Source organism: Chelmon rostratus, chromosome 4 (genome assembly GCF_017976325.1).
Source record: "Chelmon rostratus isolate fCheRos1 chromosome 4, fCheRos1.pri, whole genome shotgun sequence".
NCBI classification, from domain to species: domain Eukaryota; kingdom Metazoa; phylum Chordata; class Actinopteri; order Chaetodontiformes; family Chaetodontidae; genus Chelmon; species Chelmon rostratus.
In genome coordinates, this window is record NC_055661.1 from 14446704 (window position 1) to 14460849 (window position 14146).

The 14146-nt window shown below is 42.3% G+C and overlaps 1 protein-coding gene across 1 annotated transcript; it reads right to left on the minus strand.

Moving 5' to 3' along the window:
- Positions 1-526: 526 nt before the first annotated feature.
- Positions 527-12035, minus strand: alpi.1 (alkaline phosphatase, intestinal, tandem duplicate 1). Its single transcript, XM_041935137.1, has 11 exons — positions 11893-12035; positions 11102-11227; positions 8856-8971; positions 7264-7438; positions 6537-6709; positions 4799-4933; positions 4634-4709; positions 3785-3919; positions 3244-3435; positions 2849-2965; positions 527-1624 (listed from the first exon to the last, which is right to left on the minus strand). The coding sequence occupies exons 1-11, from the start codon at positions 11984-11986 to the stop codon at positions 1350-1352; spliced, it is 1614 nt and encodes a 537-aa protein (XP_041791071.1). The 5' UTR covers positions 11987-12035; the 3' UTR covers positions 527-1349.
- Positions 12036-14146: the final 2111 nt, after the last annotated feature.

A 14146-nucleotide genomic window follows, 5' to 3' on the forward strand; every position in this document is an offset into this window, starting at 1 on the left:
TTATGTGGCAATTTGTTATATTTCCAGGTTTTCCAGTGCTTTTGGAAAATATGCGTGTTAGTAAGTCTCCCATGCGTACTTGCATGACATAGGATACTACAGTTGTACTCTAACTGATCCAATTACAATGAGATGATTCCCTTGTGCCCAATGCTTGCATTGATTAAGGCCTAAAGGCTGAATTCTTGGTCGCTAAGCTCTCTTCTTCTTTCTCTAGAACCCAGCAAGCTCTAAATCAGTTGCCGTCAGTTGCATTTTAGGAAATCTTCATGAGATTAAAGAGCCCATAATATAAGGTGTTGTGGGTCAGTTTATTGCTATCAAATAACTGAAGAAAAGACTCACCTGGAAAATGTTTTTCATCTTTATTTAAGTAACATTTGCAAAAACACAGTATAAAAATACATTGACAATATTTGCATACAAAATACATTCATGTACAATCCAAATAGATTACATATTAAGTGAGAATCTGACAGAAAACAGATTTACTATTTGGAACCAATGAGGTCAAGATACAAACTTAGTATAAAAAAACTTAAAAGCTACATATTTTCCACTCTTGAAAGAGCTACAGCATTTTTATGATTTCTTGTAAGGTCTGTGGGTGTCGCAGCTCGGTGTGGCACGATGGCTCGTAGTCCAGGTTTCTGTTGCTGCCATAGAGTCATTTATTCCACCTTGACAGTGATGATCGTGTAGTAGAACAAGAGGCGTGTGTCCTGTGTCCACAAGCTGAACAGCAAGCCCTCAGCCTGCTCGCTCGTTTCAAGTTACTCTGGGTACAGCCTTGGATGAATGGGTAACCAGCAAGTTACAGCTCCTTGCAAATGTTTGATAGCTCTAAAGGACGAGCAGAGCGCGAGCAGAGAAGAAGAGGACAAAAATGTAACAACCTAATGAAATAACTAGTTAGTGCAAATTAGTAGTCATGTTGCAGGTGGAGGATGGAAGTAGTCCCTGTAAATGCTGATGATCTGAAAACTTGGAGTGTTTCTCAAAGAACCGCTTGTGCCTGAATGAAAATGCATGCTTGCATATTTGCATGTGTTCTAGTCCGCAATGCCTGCCTGTGTATTAGTTTGAATATGAATGAATAGTTAATACATGCATGTTTAAGCCTGCATTCTGGGTTACACACTCGTGAATGTACACTGTGTGATCAGGATGTATGTGACAATGTTCCTGTCAACACATACAGTACTGTTTATCCCTGCGTTCTGACTCGCCAGCGTGTTTGCGTACAGTGAGTGTGTGCACATGTGCTCTATGTGTGTGTAGTGCATTAAGTGTTGGTATTGCTGCATGCATATGATGTTTTTGTGTGAGTGAGAGTGCGTGTTTGGGGGTCATCTGAGTAAAAAGAGGAAGCCGAGCAGGCCGAGCAGGAGGCTCGAGGGTGCGTTCACGGACCCACTCGAGACGTGGGTGTGGGGGTGAGGAGGGCAGTTCGTATAGGGCTCCAAGCAGGCGGCGTAGGCCATGACGTGTGCCACGTAGTTCTGCTCTTTCACCCCATGGAATAGGTGAGCCATCGGGCCTTTGGCGTAGATGGCCACATCCTCTCCGCCGTGGGTCTCAGCATCCAATGGGACGGCAGCCTGTTGCATGTACTCCTCATCGTCTGGAGAGAGACGAGTAACAGAACGCTGTTTTAGGCGATTCTTTGCTTGTATCGTGAACTGTTAAAATAAAACGGATGCTTTGATAGGCTTGCCATCAAAAATGAATCATGACGTCAATCCAAATCAAGTTTAACCCTCACTTTGACTGTGTCACCTGCATGTAGGCTATTTGCTGAGATGTTACAGTGCTCTCATTACAATAGATTGCAGTAGATCCTCTTTGCTTGTCAGGTCATATACCACCCACACCACAGAGTTTCTCTGGATAGCTTTAAGATCAAATTTGCCTCATAGATGTTTTTGTGGCAGTTTTGCCCATAAAATGGTGTTCTGTAAATCGTCTGTACTTTACCTCATTAAACTTAATTACGACAGATCCAAAACTCAGAAGGAAATTTAAGTCCTTTCGATAAAATTACAGCATTTACTGCCTGAAGTTAACTGACAGATTACAGAACATTTTCCTCCCCCAAAACAAACATACAATGCCGGAAAACAAGTCGAACACTAAACTGCTCTTGGAATTATAATGTGAAACAACTGCAGGCTTGATAAGCGGTCCTTTTAAAGTAATGTGCAGTGATTGATGCAAAAACCCGCTGAGGACCTTTATTCTCTTTGACCAATCATACCTCTTCTCGAAAAAGATGATGATGTTTTGGCATCATCAGAATATAGCTGCTGACTTTTGCAGTGCTTCACATTTCTTGAGATGGATTCATAAAGTTTTAGACATGAATGAATGAATCCCTCACTTGTAATTGCATGTTCATTTGAGGTACCAGATGAGTGTGCACTTTTGAGACACCGCTACTGGTTCCAAAAACATAAAGCGATGCCAAGCTATTCCAAAAGAAAAAAAACTGTTTTTTTTTTTAAAAGGCAATCCACCCTTGGATAGAAGTGTTTCCACCTTCAAGTATACACACTCTTGCAATGACTAAAGCGAATGGTGCAGAACAAGAGGAAGGAGGAACTGGATCATTGCTGCCAAGTGTTCCACAAAGAAATACAAATAGGTTTTGCAGCGCAGTTACATGTACACAGTGAGGCCTGAGCAGAGAAAAGAACAGAACAGCACAGTGAAGGCCATAAACATCGTATTTCATCTTTGCTTTCCAAGACACGGGCATGAGTCAGCTGTAACCACATCAGTTCACGCTGTCTGTCCACACATCAGCACAGACGAGCGCAGCATCTGAAAGACATTAGTTTGTGCTTACAGTAATCCACCATTGTGATGTTCCCTCTGGTTCCATTTATGTGGACATAACCGGGACCGTTGGCGTAGAGGATGCTGGTGAAAGGCATTTTGTCATCGGCTTTCTTTGGTGCCAGACCTGAATGACAAATCATGGTGGAGACGTTGAGCAATGATACATTTGTCACAGTATCTTTTTGCACAGAGGCAAAACAAACACACAGACTTAGATGCACTTTATGAGTCGAAAAGAGGAATCATTCCATTTATGAATATCTAAAATCTACTAATTTCCAGCTAGTTTGATTATCATCCATGTATGGTTTGAATTCAAATACAAATTCACTTTCTTATTCTTTATTTTTCATGGCAATTTCAATGCAGACCGCGTTCAAGTGTTGGCGCTTTGGACCGTACCAAAGATAGGATTGCCTCGGGGTGTGTTCCCGCCAAACGTGAAGACGTGGGAGTGGTCCGCAGTGACCACGGTGAGAGTATCAGATTCTCTGGTTAGCTGTGCAGCGCGCTGAATGGCTCGGTCGAACATCACGGCTTCTGTCAGCGCCAGTTTGGCAATGCCGTCATGGTGGCCGTGATCAATTCTCCCTCGTAACAAAACAGAAAAAAAAAAAAAAAACAAGCAGGTCAGACCTGGTCGTAAAAAACATCTGATTAGTGCAGCTCGTTTTAGCCATAGTTAAAAGGAAAATCCCTGTTTGATTATGCTATATGCTGTTTTTGACCAATATTCTTCAGAAATAGGTGTTCCATACTGCGGGATATTCTATCTTAACAACATAAATTAAAAAAATAAAATAAATGAGTACCTGCCACGTATCCTTGAGGGCCTCAGGGTCAAGGCTCAAGGCATAAATGACCATCATGACCGTAAATCTGCATGATGCTACTAAAGAAATGCTTGCTGAGATTTTTGAATTAGAGAACTGTTGATACTCATCTTCCACAAACAGGAAGTATCCTTTAGGATTCTTGCTGAGGATTTGTATGGCCTTCTCCGTCATCTCCACAATGGAGGGATCACGCGTGCTGTTCCGGAAAACCTCAAATCTCATGTCCTTTGGCTCAAATAGACCTGGAACCATGGAAGTAAAAAGGGAAAGAATATTTTATTTTTTAATTGATTTTGGTACTTTACGGAGGTAATGATGAGTTAAATCTAAACCGGCAGAGCTATATAGCACAGAGTAAGAAGAAACATGGGACTGAAGGGTAAGTGAGAGAGGTAGGAGGAAAATCACTGAGCTGAACAATTGTAAACTACATAGATGTACCTTATTATTATTTTAAATGTAGGGACACTTGTAGTAAAGAGTTCAGACTGTTCACATCCATTTATAACACACACAAAAGCAATATAACTGCAAGATGATAACAAATCTATTGCATCTGTATTACTGTTACACAGCACAGCCAGAAACATGCCCTTTGGTTTTTATGACCGTAATTAAGGTTGATAATACCAACTAACTGTGAATTCACAGTGCACTGCCATGAATGCTTTGCGTGGCTGTAAAGATGAAAGCTGACCTTACTGGAATCGTTTCGACGTGACTGACAAGGTTTCATAATTTAGATAAGAAATTTTTACCTGAGTAACACAGAGGTTAAAACACTGTGTGTATGTGTATGTACATAAAGTGTTGCGCATGCTTTACGTATTGTGTTTTTTTCAGTCTTGTGTATCACGTGTGTGGTGTCAGTGTCCGCTTTATATACTGCAGTAGGCTCACGAGTGTTGGCTTATCTGTTCAACCTGATATCTGTCTGAAGACTCGTCTATACCCACCCATGAGCCGGTCAGTAGTTTTAACGTTTATCTCGTCAAACTCCTTCCTGTGCCAAACATAGTGGGACTTCTTGTTCTGAAAAACAAACGGGAGGCCACTTGAAGCTGTGGCTCAAATCTTGAAACATATGGCAAAATCCAACAGCAGTGTTAAATAAGTCCTACTGGTTTAGCCTTCAGCCACACGTCAATGAGGTTCCTCTTGTCTTTGCGGTCCCCCTTGCGAGAGTTGGAGGTAGGGTACTCGGGGTCTGGGGTGCCTTTTGGTGTCATGTACATCCTCCCTCCCCCCAGAATCACCTTAAAGGGACAAAAGAGAGAACGGAATCATGATATTTAGTAGCCAGTGATCACAGTCAGAGCACTGAGGCATTATATTGACCTAGCAATACAATATAGAGTACTGTGGTTTTTACTCCTGCGTTTACTCCTTTCTCATGTGTAAAAATTTCTTTGATTATATCTCTACAATTTAAAACAGTGAGGCTCTATGTGTCCTGAAGATCTAGATGGAAATATTACTGCAAGACTACAGTACAGGACAGTCTACACTACGTGTAAATTAGATGTATGTATCATTGGTGTCACCTAAGTAAGTAACTGTCCTTTCTGGATGTCCATGTCTGTAAGGTAGTTGGTTAAAAAAGACACATGAATGTCTCTTAAGTCAGTTTGGTAGCTCTGGTAGTGGCCAATCTGCATCTACAATGCTGTGTGGCATACAAAATGGCTGTTTAACCATCAATGTGTATAACTCTGTTTTATGATTTACACCTACCCCAAGGCCTTGTTGAACTATATAGCTATTACTCAGACTTATGCTGTAAGTTATCACAGTTATCACTGTGTTGCAAATGCTTGTATTTTAGTAATGCACAAATTGCTACTCAGTAATAATTTGTGTTATAACTAGACTAAGTTTGCAACAGGCTGCAGATTTTAATGAAGGACAAGTTTTCCTACTGCACATGAATGCACCATGGCACAACAAAAAAGTGTTGGCTGCTGACACAAAGGAGCCTGCAGTGGAAGTTTTCAGCCAAATGGGCTACAGCATGCAAAGACACAGATAGCAGAAAAGATGAACAATCTAATTATAGATACAGAATTATTGTGTTTGTGCAGTTGTATCTGGACAAAATGTCATTCAAACCTGGACCAGATACAGTCCGATATGTTTTCTGACTGCAGTGAGACATAAAACCAAATGTGCATAAACGTTCAAAGATGAAGTCACAGCAATATAACATGAAAAAAAAATTGTAATTTTCTAAACTTTCATTCATATATTTTCCTTTTTAACTGATATGTTTTCATGTATCGAAAATCATTGTTATGCTACCTACTGTAACAACACCCTCTGCATGCCAAAGAGTTGTAATATATAAAAAGGGGATGAAAAGTGATGAATTTAGAGATATCGTTAAACTGGACTAAATTTGAATGTAAGTCTGTCTGGTAAGAACTCTACTCTAAGGTCCTGTCTTCTTGCTGTTTGTTTAAACTCTTCTTCTCTGCACTTTGCCTCTCAGTCCTGCAGAGGTCTTGTAATACTGTAAAAAGGGTTTAAGCAGATCAAAGTCATTGTGCACTCATTGAACTTTCTAAATAAAGAGAGTCATATTCTAATAAAAACCCTCATTTAAATTTGAGCAATATAGTGCAAAGTTATATTACAGTACTTTTAAACTGCTCTTTATCATCTGAAAACATAACAACCATCAAATGACACACTACAACTGCAAATAAGCAACTACTACTTTATTTCACTTGTGCGGTGAGCCATATAAGATTGGTGCTGTGGCTACAGCAACATTTAAACTGAACTTGATCTAATTAATCGAAAGTCTTTTTTTTTTTTTTGGCATTAAAAAATGTGTCAAGCGTAATTGTTCTTACATACATCAATGTCAACGTTGGTGACCAGTTGGGTCGCAATGTCCACACAGCCCTGTTTGCGAGCACTGGAAGGAAGATCTGCGTCGCTGTACCAGCTGCGGCTGACAGAGTGGGCGTAAGCAGCGGCCGGGGAGGCGTGCTGGACACGGGTGGTGGTCACTACGCCAACCGATTTACCTGGACAGCGCAGACACACGGCCAAATCAGAGGCAAAGCTGTTAACGCAATCAGGTGGTGCAAGTCAACCAATAACAAGTGACAGCAGGCCCTTTGGTGCACGCTGGAGGTTTGCCTATTCAAGGTTTACTTTTGCTCTGGAGGAAGAAATAAGGACACTGGCTCAGTCATCAATGGTCCCACAGTCTTGCCTGGTTAATTAATGAAACCCAGTGGAAGAGGTTTTTACCACAGCAATGAATGAGCCAAAAAATGGAAACTTTGTATGATTAAAACTTTATGGCCTTATGAATAAAATGTCAAAAATACAACACAACATTTACAATAAAATAGCTATCTGTGTATCTATAACTTAATTAGACATATTCTGAACATTGAACTGTTGACAGTTGAGCAGCATGAACATGCTTATCAGATGATTGTTTTATTCCTGGTATTTCATTACAAGGCACTGGTGGTCATTGCATATCTTGAGATAAGTAAGTAATTCAAATCGGCTGACCTTTCATTACGCAGCACACCCACTTTTTGGCCAAGCCATTCAGTGTCCTTACCTTGTGCTTTAGCACGGCGTAGAACCGAATAAACCTCGTTACCGAAGGTGGTGTTGCACTCGTAGGCCACCGCGTTAGCGCTGAGCCCTACTGTCTTAGCGTTGGCCTTCACCCCGCAGTGGTAGGCTGTAGCCGTGCTAGCGCTGTCTGCTACCTGCTTATCCACACTATAGGTCTGTGGAGCAGAAACACAAACGCCATTAAAGACAAGACAGGAAGCGAACATGTTGAAAGTGGTGTTTCCCTCTCCATACTGTAGGTTAGAGCGCGGAGACACCGAAAACACTCGCACCCACACTCACACATGCAATTACAGTGATTGAGGGATTATATGAGGCCATGACGCTGAATCCAACTTTAAATCCGTTGCCACCGCTTCTACCACAATGTCAGCATTTTCAGCAAAAGTGCAGATTTTGGCTAAATCCTTTGAAAATGTTTTCACACAAAGGTTTGAGTATTTCGGTCACAGCGGGATGGCAGGGCGAGATGCAACATGTTGACAGAACAAAGCACGTGGAAAACTGACCCACACACACTAAGCCTTCTGTCTCTACACCTCATCTGCCGAGCATCTCCGTCTCTCCCTCTCTTGCTGTCTGTATGTGTCTTTTTCCCACTCTATGGATGTCACGGGACTGATTTAAGCAGCCACAGACAGAGTGTGTTAGCATGCAGTACGTCTCCCTCTCTCACTCTCTCTCTCTCTTTTCTCACACACACAATATCTGACCACAATATCTGAGAGCTCATCCTTGGAGTCTATCCACTGATATCAGAATGGTGATAGTGTGTGTGTGTGCATATGTGTGTTTGTGTGGATGTATATATCACGTTGTGGGGACATAAATCTGTTTACACAGTCACATTGTGGGGACTCGCCTTCCTTGTGGTGACAAAACCAAGTCCAAAACCAAGTGAAGACTTTAACCTGAACCTTAAACCATCACCTTAAAGTTTAAGGTTAAGGTAAGGTACACATTAGAATTAGGCAAGTAGTGGTTATGGTTATGGTTGGGTAAATCTTCAAGAAATGAATGTAAGTCTATGTAATGTCCCTAAAAGTGATGGAAAAAGTGTGCGTGTGTGTGTTTGTGTGAGTGTGTGTGGAGACAAAGCATTTCAGAGGTCACAGAGTACAGAGGCATCATAAAGAGAAAGGAACTTTGTTTCTATGGCCTGTTTCGTAACTGAAAAGCATTTTGATAAACGTATATATGTTAAGTGTTAAATCACTGTGTCGCCATTATCACTTTCCCTTTTCCCCCATTTAAAAGCATTTAAACTGTAATGAGGCCAGGAACTTTGACTGAAGTGATGAATATGTGTATTTATAACCCAAAGGATTACTAAAAAAGAAATTGTCATGGAGAGAAAAAAAAGTTTGAAAAGAAAATCTTTGAATGGCACACGAGATTACTGCTAATAAAACAGTCTTCTTTCCGAGCCGTGGGAAATAATTCGTAAAACAGCTGCAGTTATGTGATGAAACCCTGTTGGCTCTTTCACGTTAGAAACTGTGTTGTAGTCCACACTAATTCATGCACGAGTCGTGACTGATGGAGTCCAGGTCAACAGTTTTGTGGTGTCACCTTTGACAGGGCCACGTATGGGAAGGTGTCCATGGCCAGCATCGTCTCCTCCCCCGATCTGCCCTCCATCTGACCTCGCAGGATTCGAGCTGCCGACACCGTGGACACGCCCATCCCTGGGAGAAAATGATTGACAGGTGAAGGTTCACTGATATGGTTCGTCTTTAGTTTTTTTGCTTTTTTTTGCTTCGCTATCTCCTTCTCCTGACATATTGAATGACATATTAAAGAAACACTGTGTCTGTATTCTGAATGCATTGATATTGCGTGAGGGTTCTGCTGCTCTGACACCACAGAACCCAGGACGCTGCTCTCTGTCCAGTTTGTTAACATTTCTGAAAATCCAGACAGGAAATATTAAAACATGCTTGTTTCAAAAGCTCAGACTGCAACTGTTAGATGAGAGGAAAAACTTTTTGATTGGGTAATTCTCTACGCAAACAAAACCAAAGCATGTCAGGGACATTACCATCAAGTGAATCCACAAATACAGGGCATTTAAGGCAGCGGTTTTGTAGGAGAACCGCATTTTCAAACAAAATCATCACACTGACCAACACTGGCTCTTTCAGGCAAGTATTCAGACCACTATTGGTAGAACAAGCAACAAATAAACATGCATAAAGATACTGCAATGTCACTATTTGGCATGTATTACCTAAAACAACACAACATTGGCCTTGATCACGTTGTCTACAACAATTAACGGGTCCATTATTGGACTTCACCCCTGACTTTGAACACCATACTTTATGAAGCCCGTGCCACTGTGATGCACTCAACATCACGGTCATAAAGCTGAGAGCATGTTCTGGGCCGGGCGTTGCTGGAGCAATGCACAAAGAAAACTAAGCCTCGACCACCCAGAAATGTGACTCAGTGGGTCTGATTTAAAGCAGATATCCGTGTCGTTAGCAGGAAAAACACTCTTAAGTCTCTGTGCCTTTAAGCAGCTCCCCTTACAAAAATGACTGTCATGCCTCACCAGCTGTAAATATACTACGCGAGTGACAATTAATGTGAAAAACTTGCCAATCAAATCCAATCCAGATGGAAACTTTCCCCAACTGGCAACAGTTGTCCCTCTGGTAGAAAGTACAGTCATGCTGCACTGCTGAAAGAGGACACATGTGGCGCGTGAAGAGTGGCTCTTCAGGGTTACAGCCACACCTTGCACTAATTGGAATCACTGCTGAGTATTTACCACTAGTCATGTGTGGAGCACTGGTTTAATAAGTAGCAGTGGCAGCAAAGGTAGAGAAGAAGGAGACTGCTTGGATGTAAGCAATGCACAGTATGAAATTTCTAGCTTTGAGTGAGGAAGAAAATGCTCAATGCATGTGTTAGACCTCAACCATAGGCACACTGCGCTCTGGTCAGCAGCAGCGAATGTAAAAATAGCTTGTGTTTGTTTGCAAAAAAGCACATTGAATTGTCATTCCACCTCCTGAGCTTCTAAAAACACAACACAAAGTTCAACGAGTAGTTAAGGAAAAAAAGAAAAGATGACAGTCAAAGCCCTGCAACAGCAGTATTCTTTTGGAGTCGTGTGTCTGGCCACCTAGTGAAGCTCAGTTTGGGTCTCCACCAACTCCTGAAGAACATATGTGGCTCTTTGGCTGCTAAATGTTTAACAGCTAGTTGCAATGAATTGAAACACAAGAATTTGTTGGTTAAAGGTGCTCATTCTCTGGGGGGTTAATCACTATAAGTGACCTCTTTCAAACTTTTACTCTTTGATATAAAATCTTTACCACCGCAGCTTTAAGTTTCGTCAACTAGAACGACTCGTTAAGGTGAGAGAAAAATCCCCTTCGTGATTAAAACAAACTGCCATCAGTAGGGAATGAGCTGTGAACTCCCCCTGCCTGAGAGATTAATGTCATATGACTTCTGCCTTTCTGCTTCTCAGTCATTACTCACACAACTCCAAGTGAGCGCTTGTCAAGCCCACATAATCAATTTCAAGCGTTTGAACAAATGACTAAAGCTGTGCACAGTTTTATTGCGACCACAGGCTCATCAGCCCTCGCAGATCTAGACACACGGCCGCACTACCACAGCACTGTCCCCCAGTTCATTCAGAGCACGGCAAACACCCTGCAACAGCACACAAGCATTGTCTTGCATTGCATATTGGGCTCTGTTTGTCACTGAGGCTGAGAGGAGGGAGCCTTTCCTGTCCAAACTCCACAATGAATGAATGTTTGCTGGAATATGGGTTCGGTAATGAGAGCACGACCTACCGTCGCCGAGGAACAGGATGATGTTCTTGGCCTGGTGATCCCGAGGGCGGAGTTTCAGCGCAGCATCCAGTGTTGCTCTGGCCTGAGCATCCCAATAGGTTGGTTCCCTCTCAAGATCGTGCAGCGCTGCTCCGCGGAAACACACACACACACACAGATCGAGAGTGGGTATGGGAGAGTGTGGATGGATATGAGCTGATCTCAGAGATTTCAGGTGCGTGTGTGATACTGACTGCTTAGTATGTGTGGGTGCGCATTAGCTGCATGCGCGGAATGGTAAAGCTCCAGTGCAGAGAAGGTTTTCAAGTGTGTCTGTAGGTGTCTGCACAATCATGCCCCCCCCCTGCCGTTTTCTGACACTTTGAATTATATTTGGCCTTGGGTTAGACAAGAGGAGAGGTTTCTCAAGAGGTGTCAAAAAGACAAGACAAAACAGCCGGGAAGGTGCTGTGTTTTCTGCCCATCCATTCTCTGTGAGAGCCTCAGAGTGAAGGGAGTCAGAAAGGAACAACCATAACAACGGAAAGGCAAACAGTTCATCCCACATTTTACATAAACAGGTAGACACAAACATGAAATATACTCACACACACGCTTTTGTGCATCAACACAGACTCTCCTTTACACCTACACACCTGAGTTTGTGCTCAAGTTCTCAAGCACAATCCGTCCTCACACACTCACCCTTTCCCAGGTTGAGGTTACCTGCTAGAGTCGCCCTGCGTGTCCATTTGTCTGCCCACAAAGTGCTACTAATATCCCAACCGCAGGCGGCAATAATAACTCCTCACCTTGGCTCTCCATGGCAGCCAGGCCCACAGCCAAGAGCACGGGGCCCAGAAGGATGCACGGGAGATGGGGGGCCCCGCGATGTGGCGTCTGCATCTCTAATCCGAGCGACCTGGAGGCAGGAGAGGTTGACACTGCCGGCTTTTCAGAGCAGCACGCCGAGACCAAAACACAGAGGCACAGGCAGAGAGTGTGTGTGGCTGCTAAGACCTCCGGCCCTGCCTTTTTAAAGCCCCACTGGGTGTGTTGTGAGGAAGGGCCAACGCCAGCTCATAGGCTTAGAGCCACAAAAGAGGGAAGAGAAAATGTGAGAGAAGGAGGAAGAGCCAGGAGAGAGAGAGAGAGAGAGAGAAGCTGGGACCACACAAGAGCTCCATAGCATCGCAGCCCCTCGACTCACTTTGATTCCTGCAAATGCACCACCCCCATTTTATTGTTTTAAAAGGTTGCTTTAATTTTGTTCTCCCTCTTTTCCCTGGCTCCACCACTCTGAAGTGTGTATGATCGAGCTTTGAATGGTCCTTTGATGTGGTAAATGTATAATGGGTCTTTCTATGCAGCAGCCCCTTTAACAGGGAGAGTGAAAAAAATGGCTACCCAATTTGTGTTGGCATCCATCGCGATACAAGTCATAACTGTGCCTCTTTCCATTTCTTTCCCCCCATCCCCTGGAAAAACAGTCCAAGGGAGGAAAGGGAGCGAGGTCCAACCTATTCTTGAGAATATCATGATTGAGTCTTGATGTGCTCTGCTTTTCATGTCAGGAAAATGGTAATATTTCCATTTCCTCCCCTCTGAATTTTTGCATTTAAAAGACCCCAATATTTTCTCTCTCTCACCAAGTCAACTTGGCTGGTTTTTCCGTGGGAAGTGAAGCATTTTTCTCCTGTGAGGTAGTGGAGACCGCCTGCAGAATGAAAATGTCTCTCTTCTACGCAAACACAACAGTTAATGTGTGAAATGAAGTGAGTTGGGCCAACTTTGTTCCACGCGGCCAGGAGAATCAAATTCCCTGCGAACGGCTCTCGCCTCGTGAACCCGCGAGGGTGAATCTCGTTACAATTCCGAGCCCTGGAAGACCTCTGCTTTCTGCCAGCCGCTCACCCGTTGCCAACAGGGGTTTGCAGTTAGTCACATGTGGCTAATCAAGACTGCAATAAAATCATAGCAGCAATCTGGGTAAGGAGGCCTCACATGATGTAGCCCACACCACATGAACTGGAAATACCAGCGGCAATGTGCAAGAGCAGGGAAACTTGTGGAGGCATGTCTGTCCGTCCATTCGTTATGGGTTTGCCCCTGAGAGAAAGTCGAGCTTATGTTGGGAAAGTCAAATTGGTTTCCTGCAAGACAAGTGTAAACACCTGGTGGCTGTTTTCGGTCTTAGTGCGGATCATGCATCCACCGAAAGGTGCTTAGATGCTTTTGTTGGCTGATTATATGGCAGGCTCTAATGCTTGTGGGAATGCAGCAAACTCCCAGGAATTCAGATTAAAAAAGTAAATAAAGGGGAAGAAGTTTACTTCACACATTTCAGTAACGGAATCAATTTCTAATATTCAGTACGTCAAATTAAAGCCATACTGCTGCAGGCACATTCAGTTACACATATTTCTAACTACTATCTATCTATGTGTAAAAAAATACAATCATTTGTTTACATTTGTTCTCGCCTCTAATGGGTAAATATCTAACTTTCCTGTTGACTCAAACATATTTCATCCTTTTATTACCCCAAACAAACACTGAAAAAAGTAAAACAAAGCTTTTCTTTCTTCAATGTGTTTTTTCTCACGCCAATAACTGAAAATTACAGTATTCATTCTTTAAAATTTTAAGTGAAACATTATAATTTATGTTTTTTTATGTTAATTTTGTTTTTTTTTTAGGTTAAACCGAATAAATGTTTTATATTGAGTCATCATCAAATATTATATTATATAATATTATATAATATTATAATATAAGTGTGATCGATTACTTCCAATCCAAGTTTTATTTTTTTCCAGTGAACCAGTCATGACTTCTCGTATCTAGATCTATTGCAATAAATCCTGCGCTGAGGGATAAGGAGATATCTGCTGGTAATATATATATATATATATATATATATATATATGTATATATAGAAATATTTTCCTGGCCTCTGATGGAGAGCAAGTGTATACAGGATATTTATAGTGTAGCAGATGGTGACTTGTGTGCATTTTTGAGATCACGAAGCAGAGGAAACCATACAGTGGGTGGCTCCTCTTC

Excerpts from the sequence above, each read along its gene's own strand:
- alpi.1 (XM_041935137.1), bottom strand. The coding sequence starts at position 11,986 with ATGCAGACGCCACATCGCGGGGCCCCCCATCTCCCGTGCATCCTTCTG. Across the intron at positions 8,972-11,101 it reads CATCCTGTTCCTCGGCGACG|GGATGGGCGTGTCCACGGTG; the intron begins GTAGGTCGTGCT and ends ATTTTCTCCCAG. Across the intron at positions 3,436-3,784 it reads ATACTTCCTGTTTGTGGAAG|GAGGGAGAATTGATCACGGC; the intron begins ATGAGTATCAAC and ends CTGTTTTGTTAC.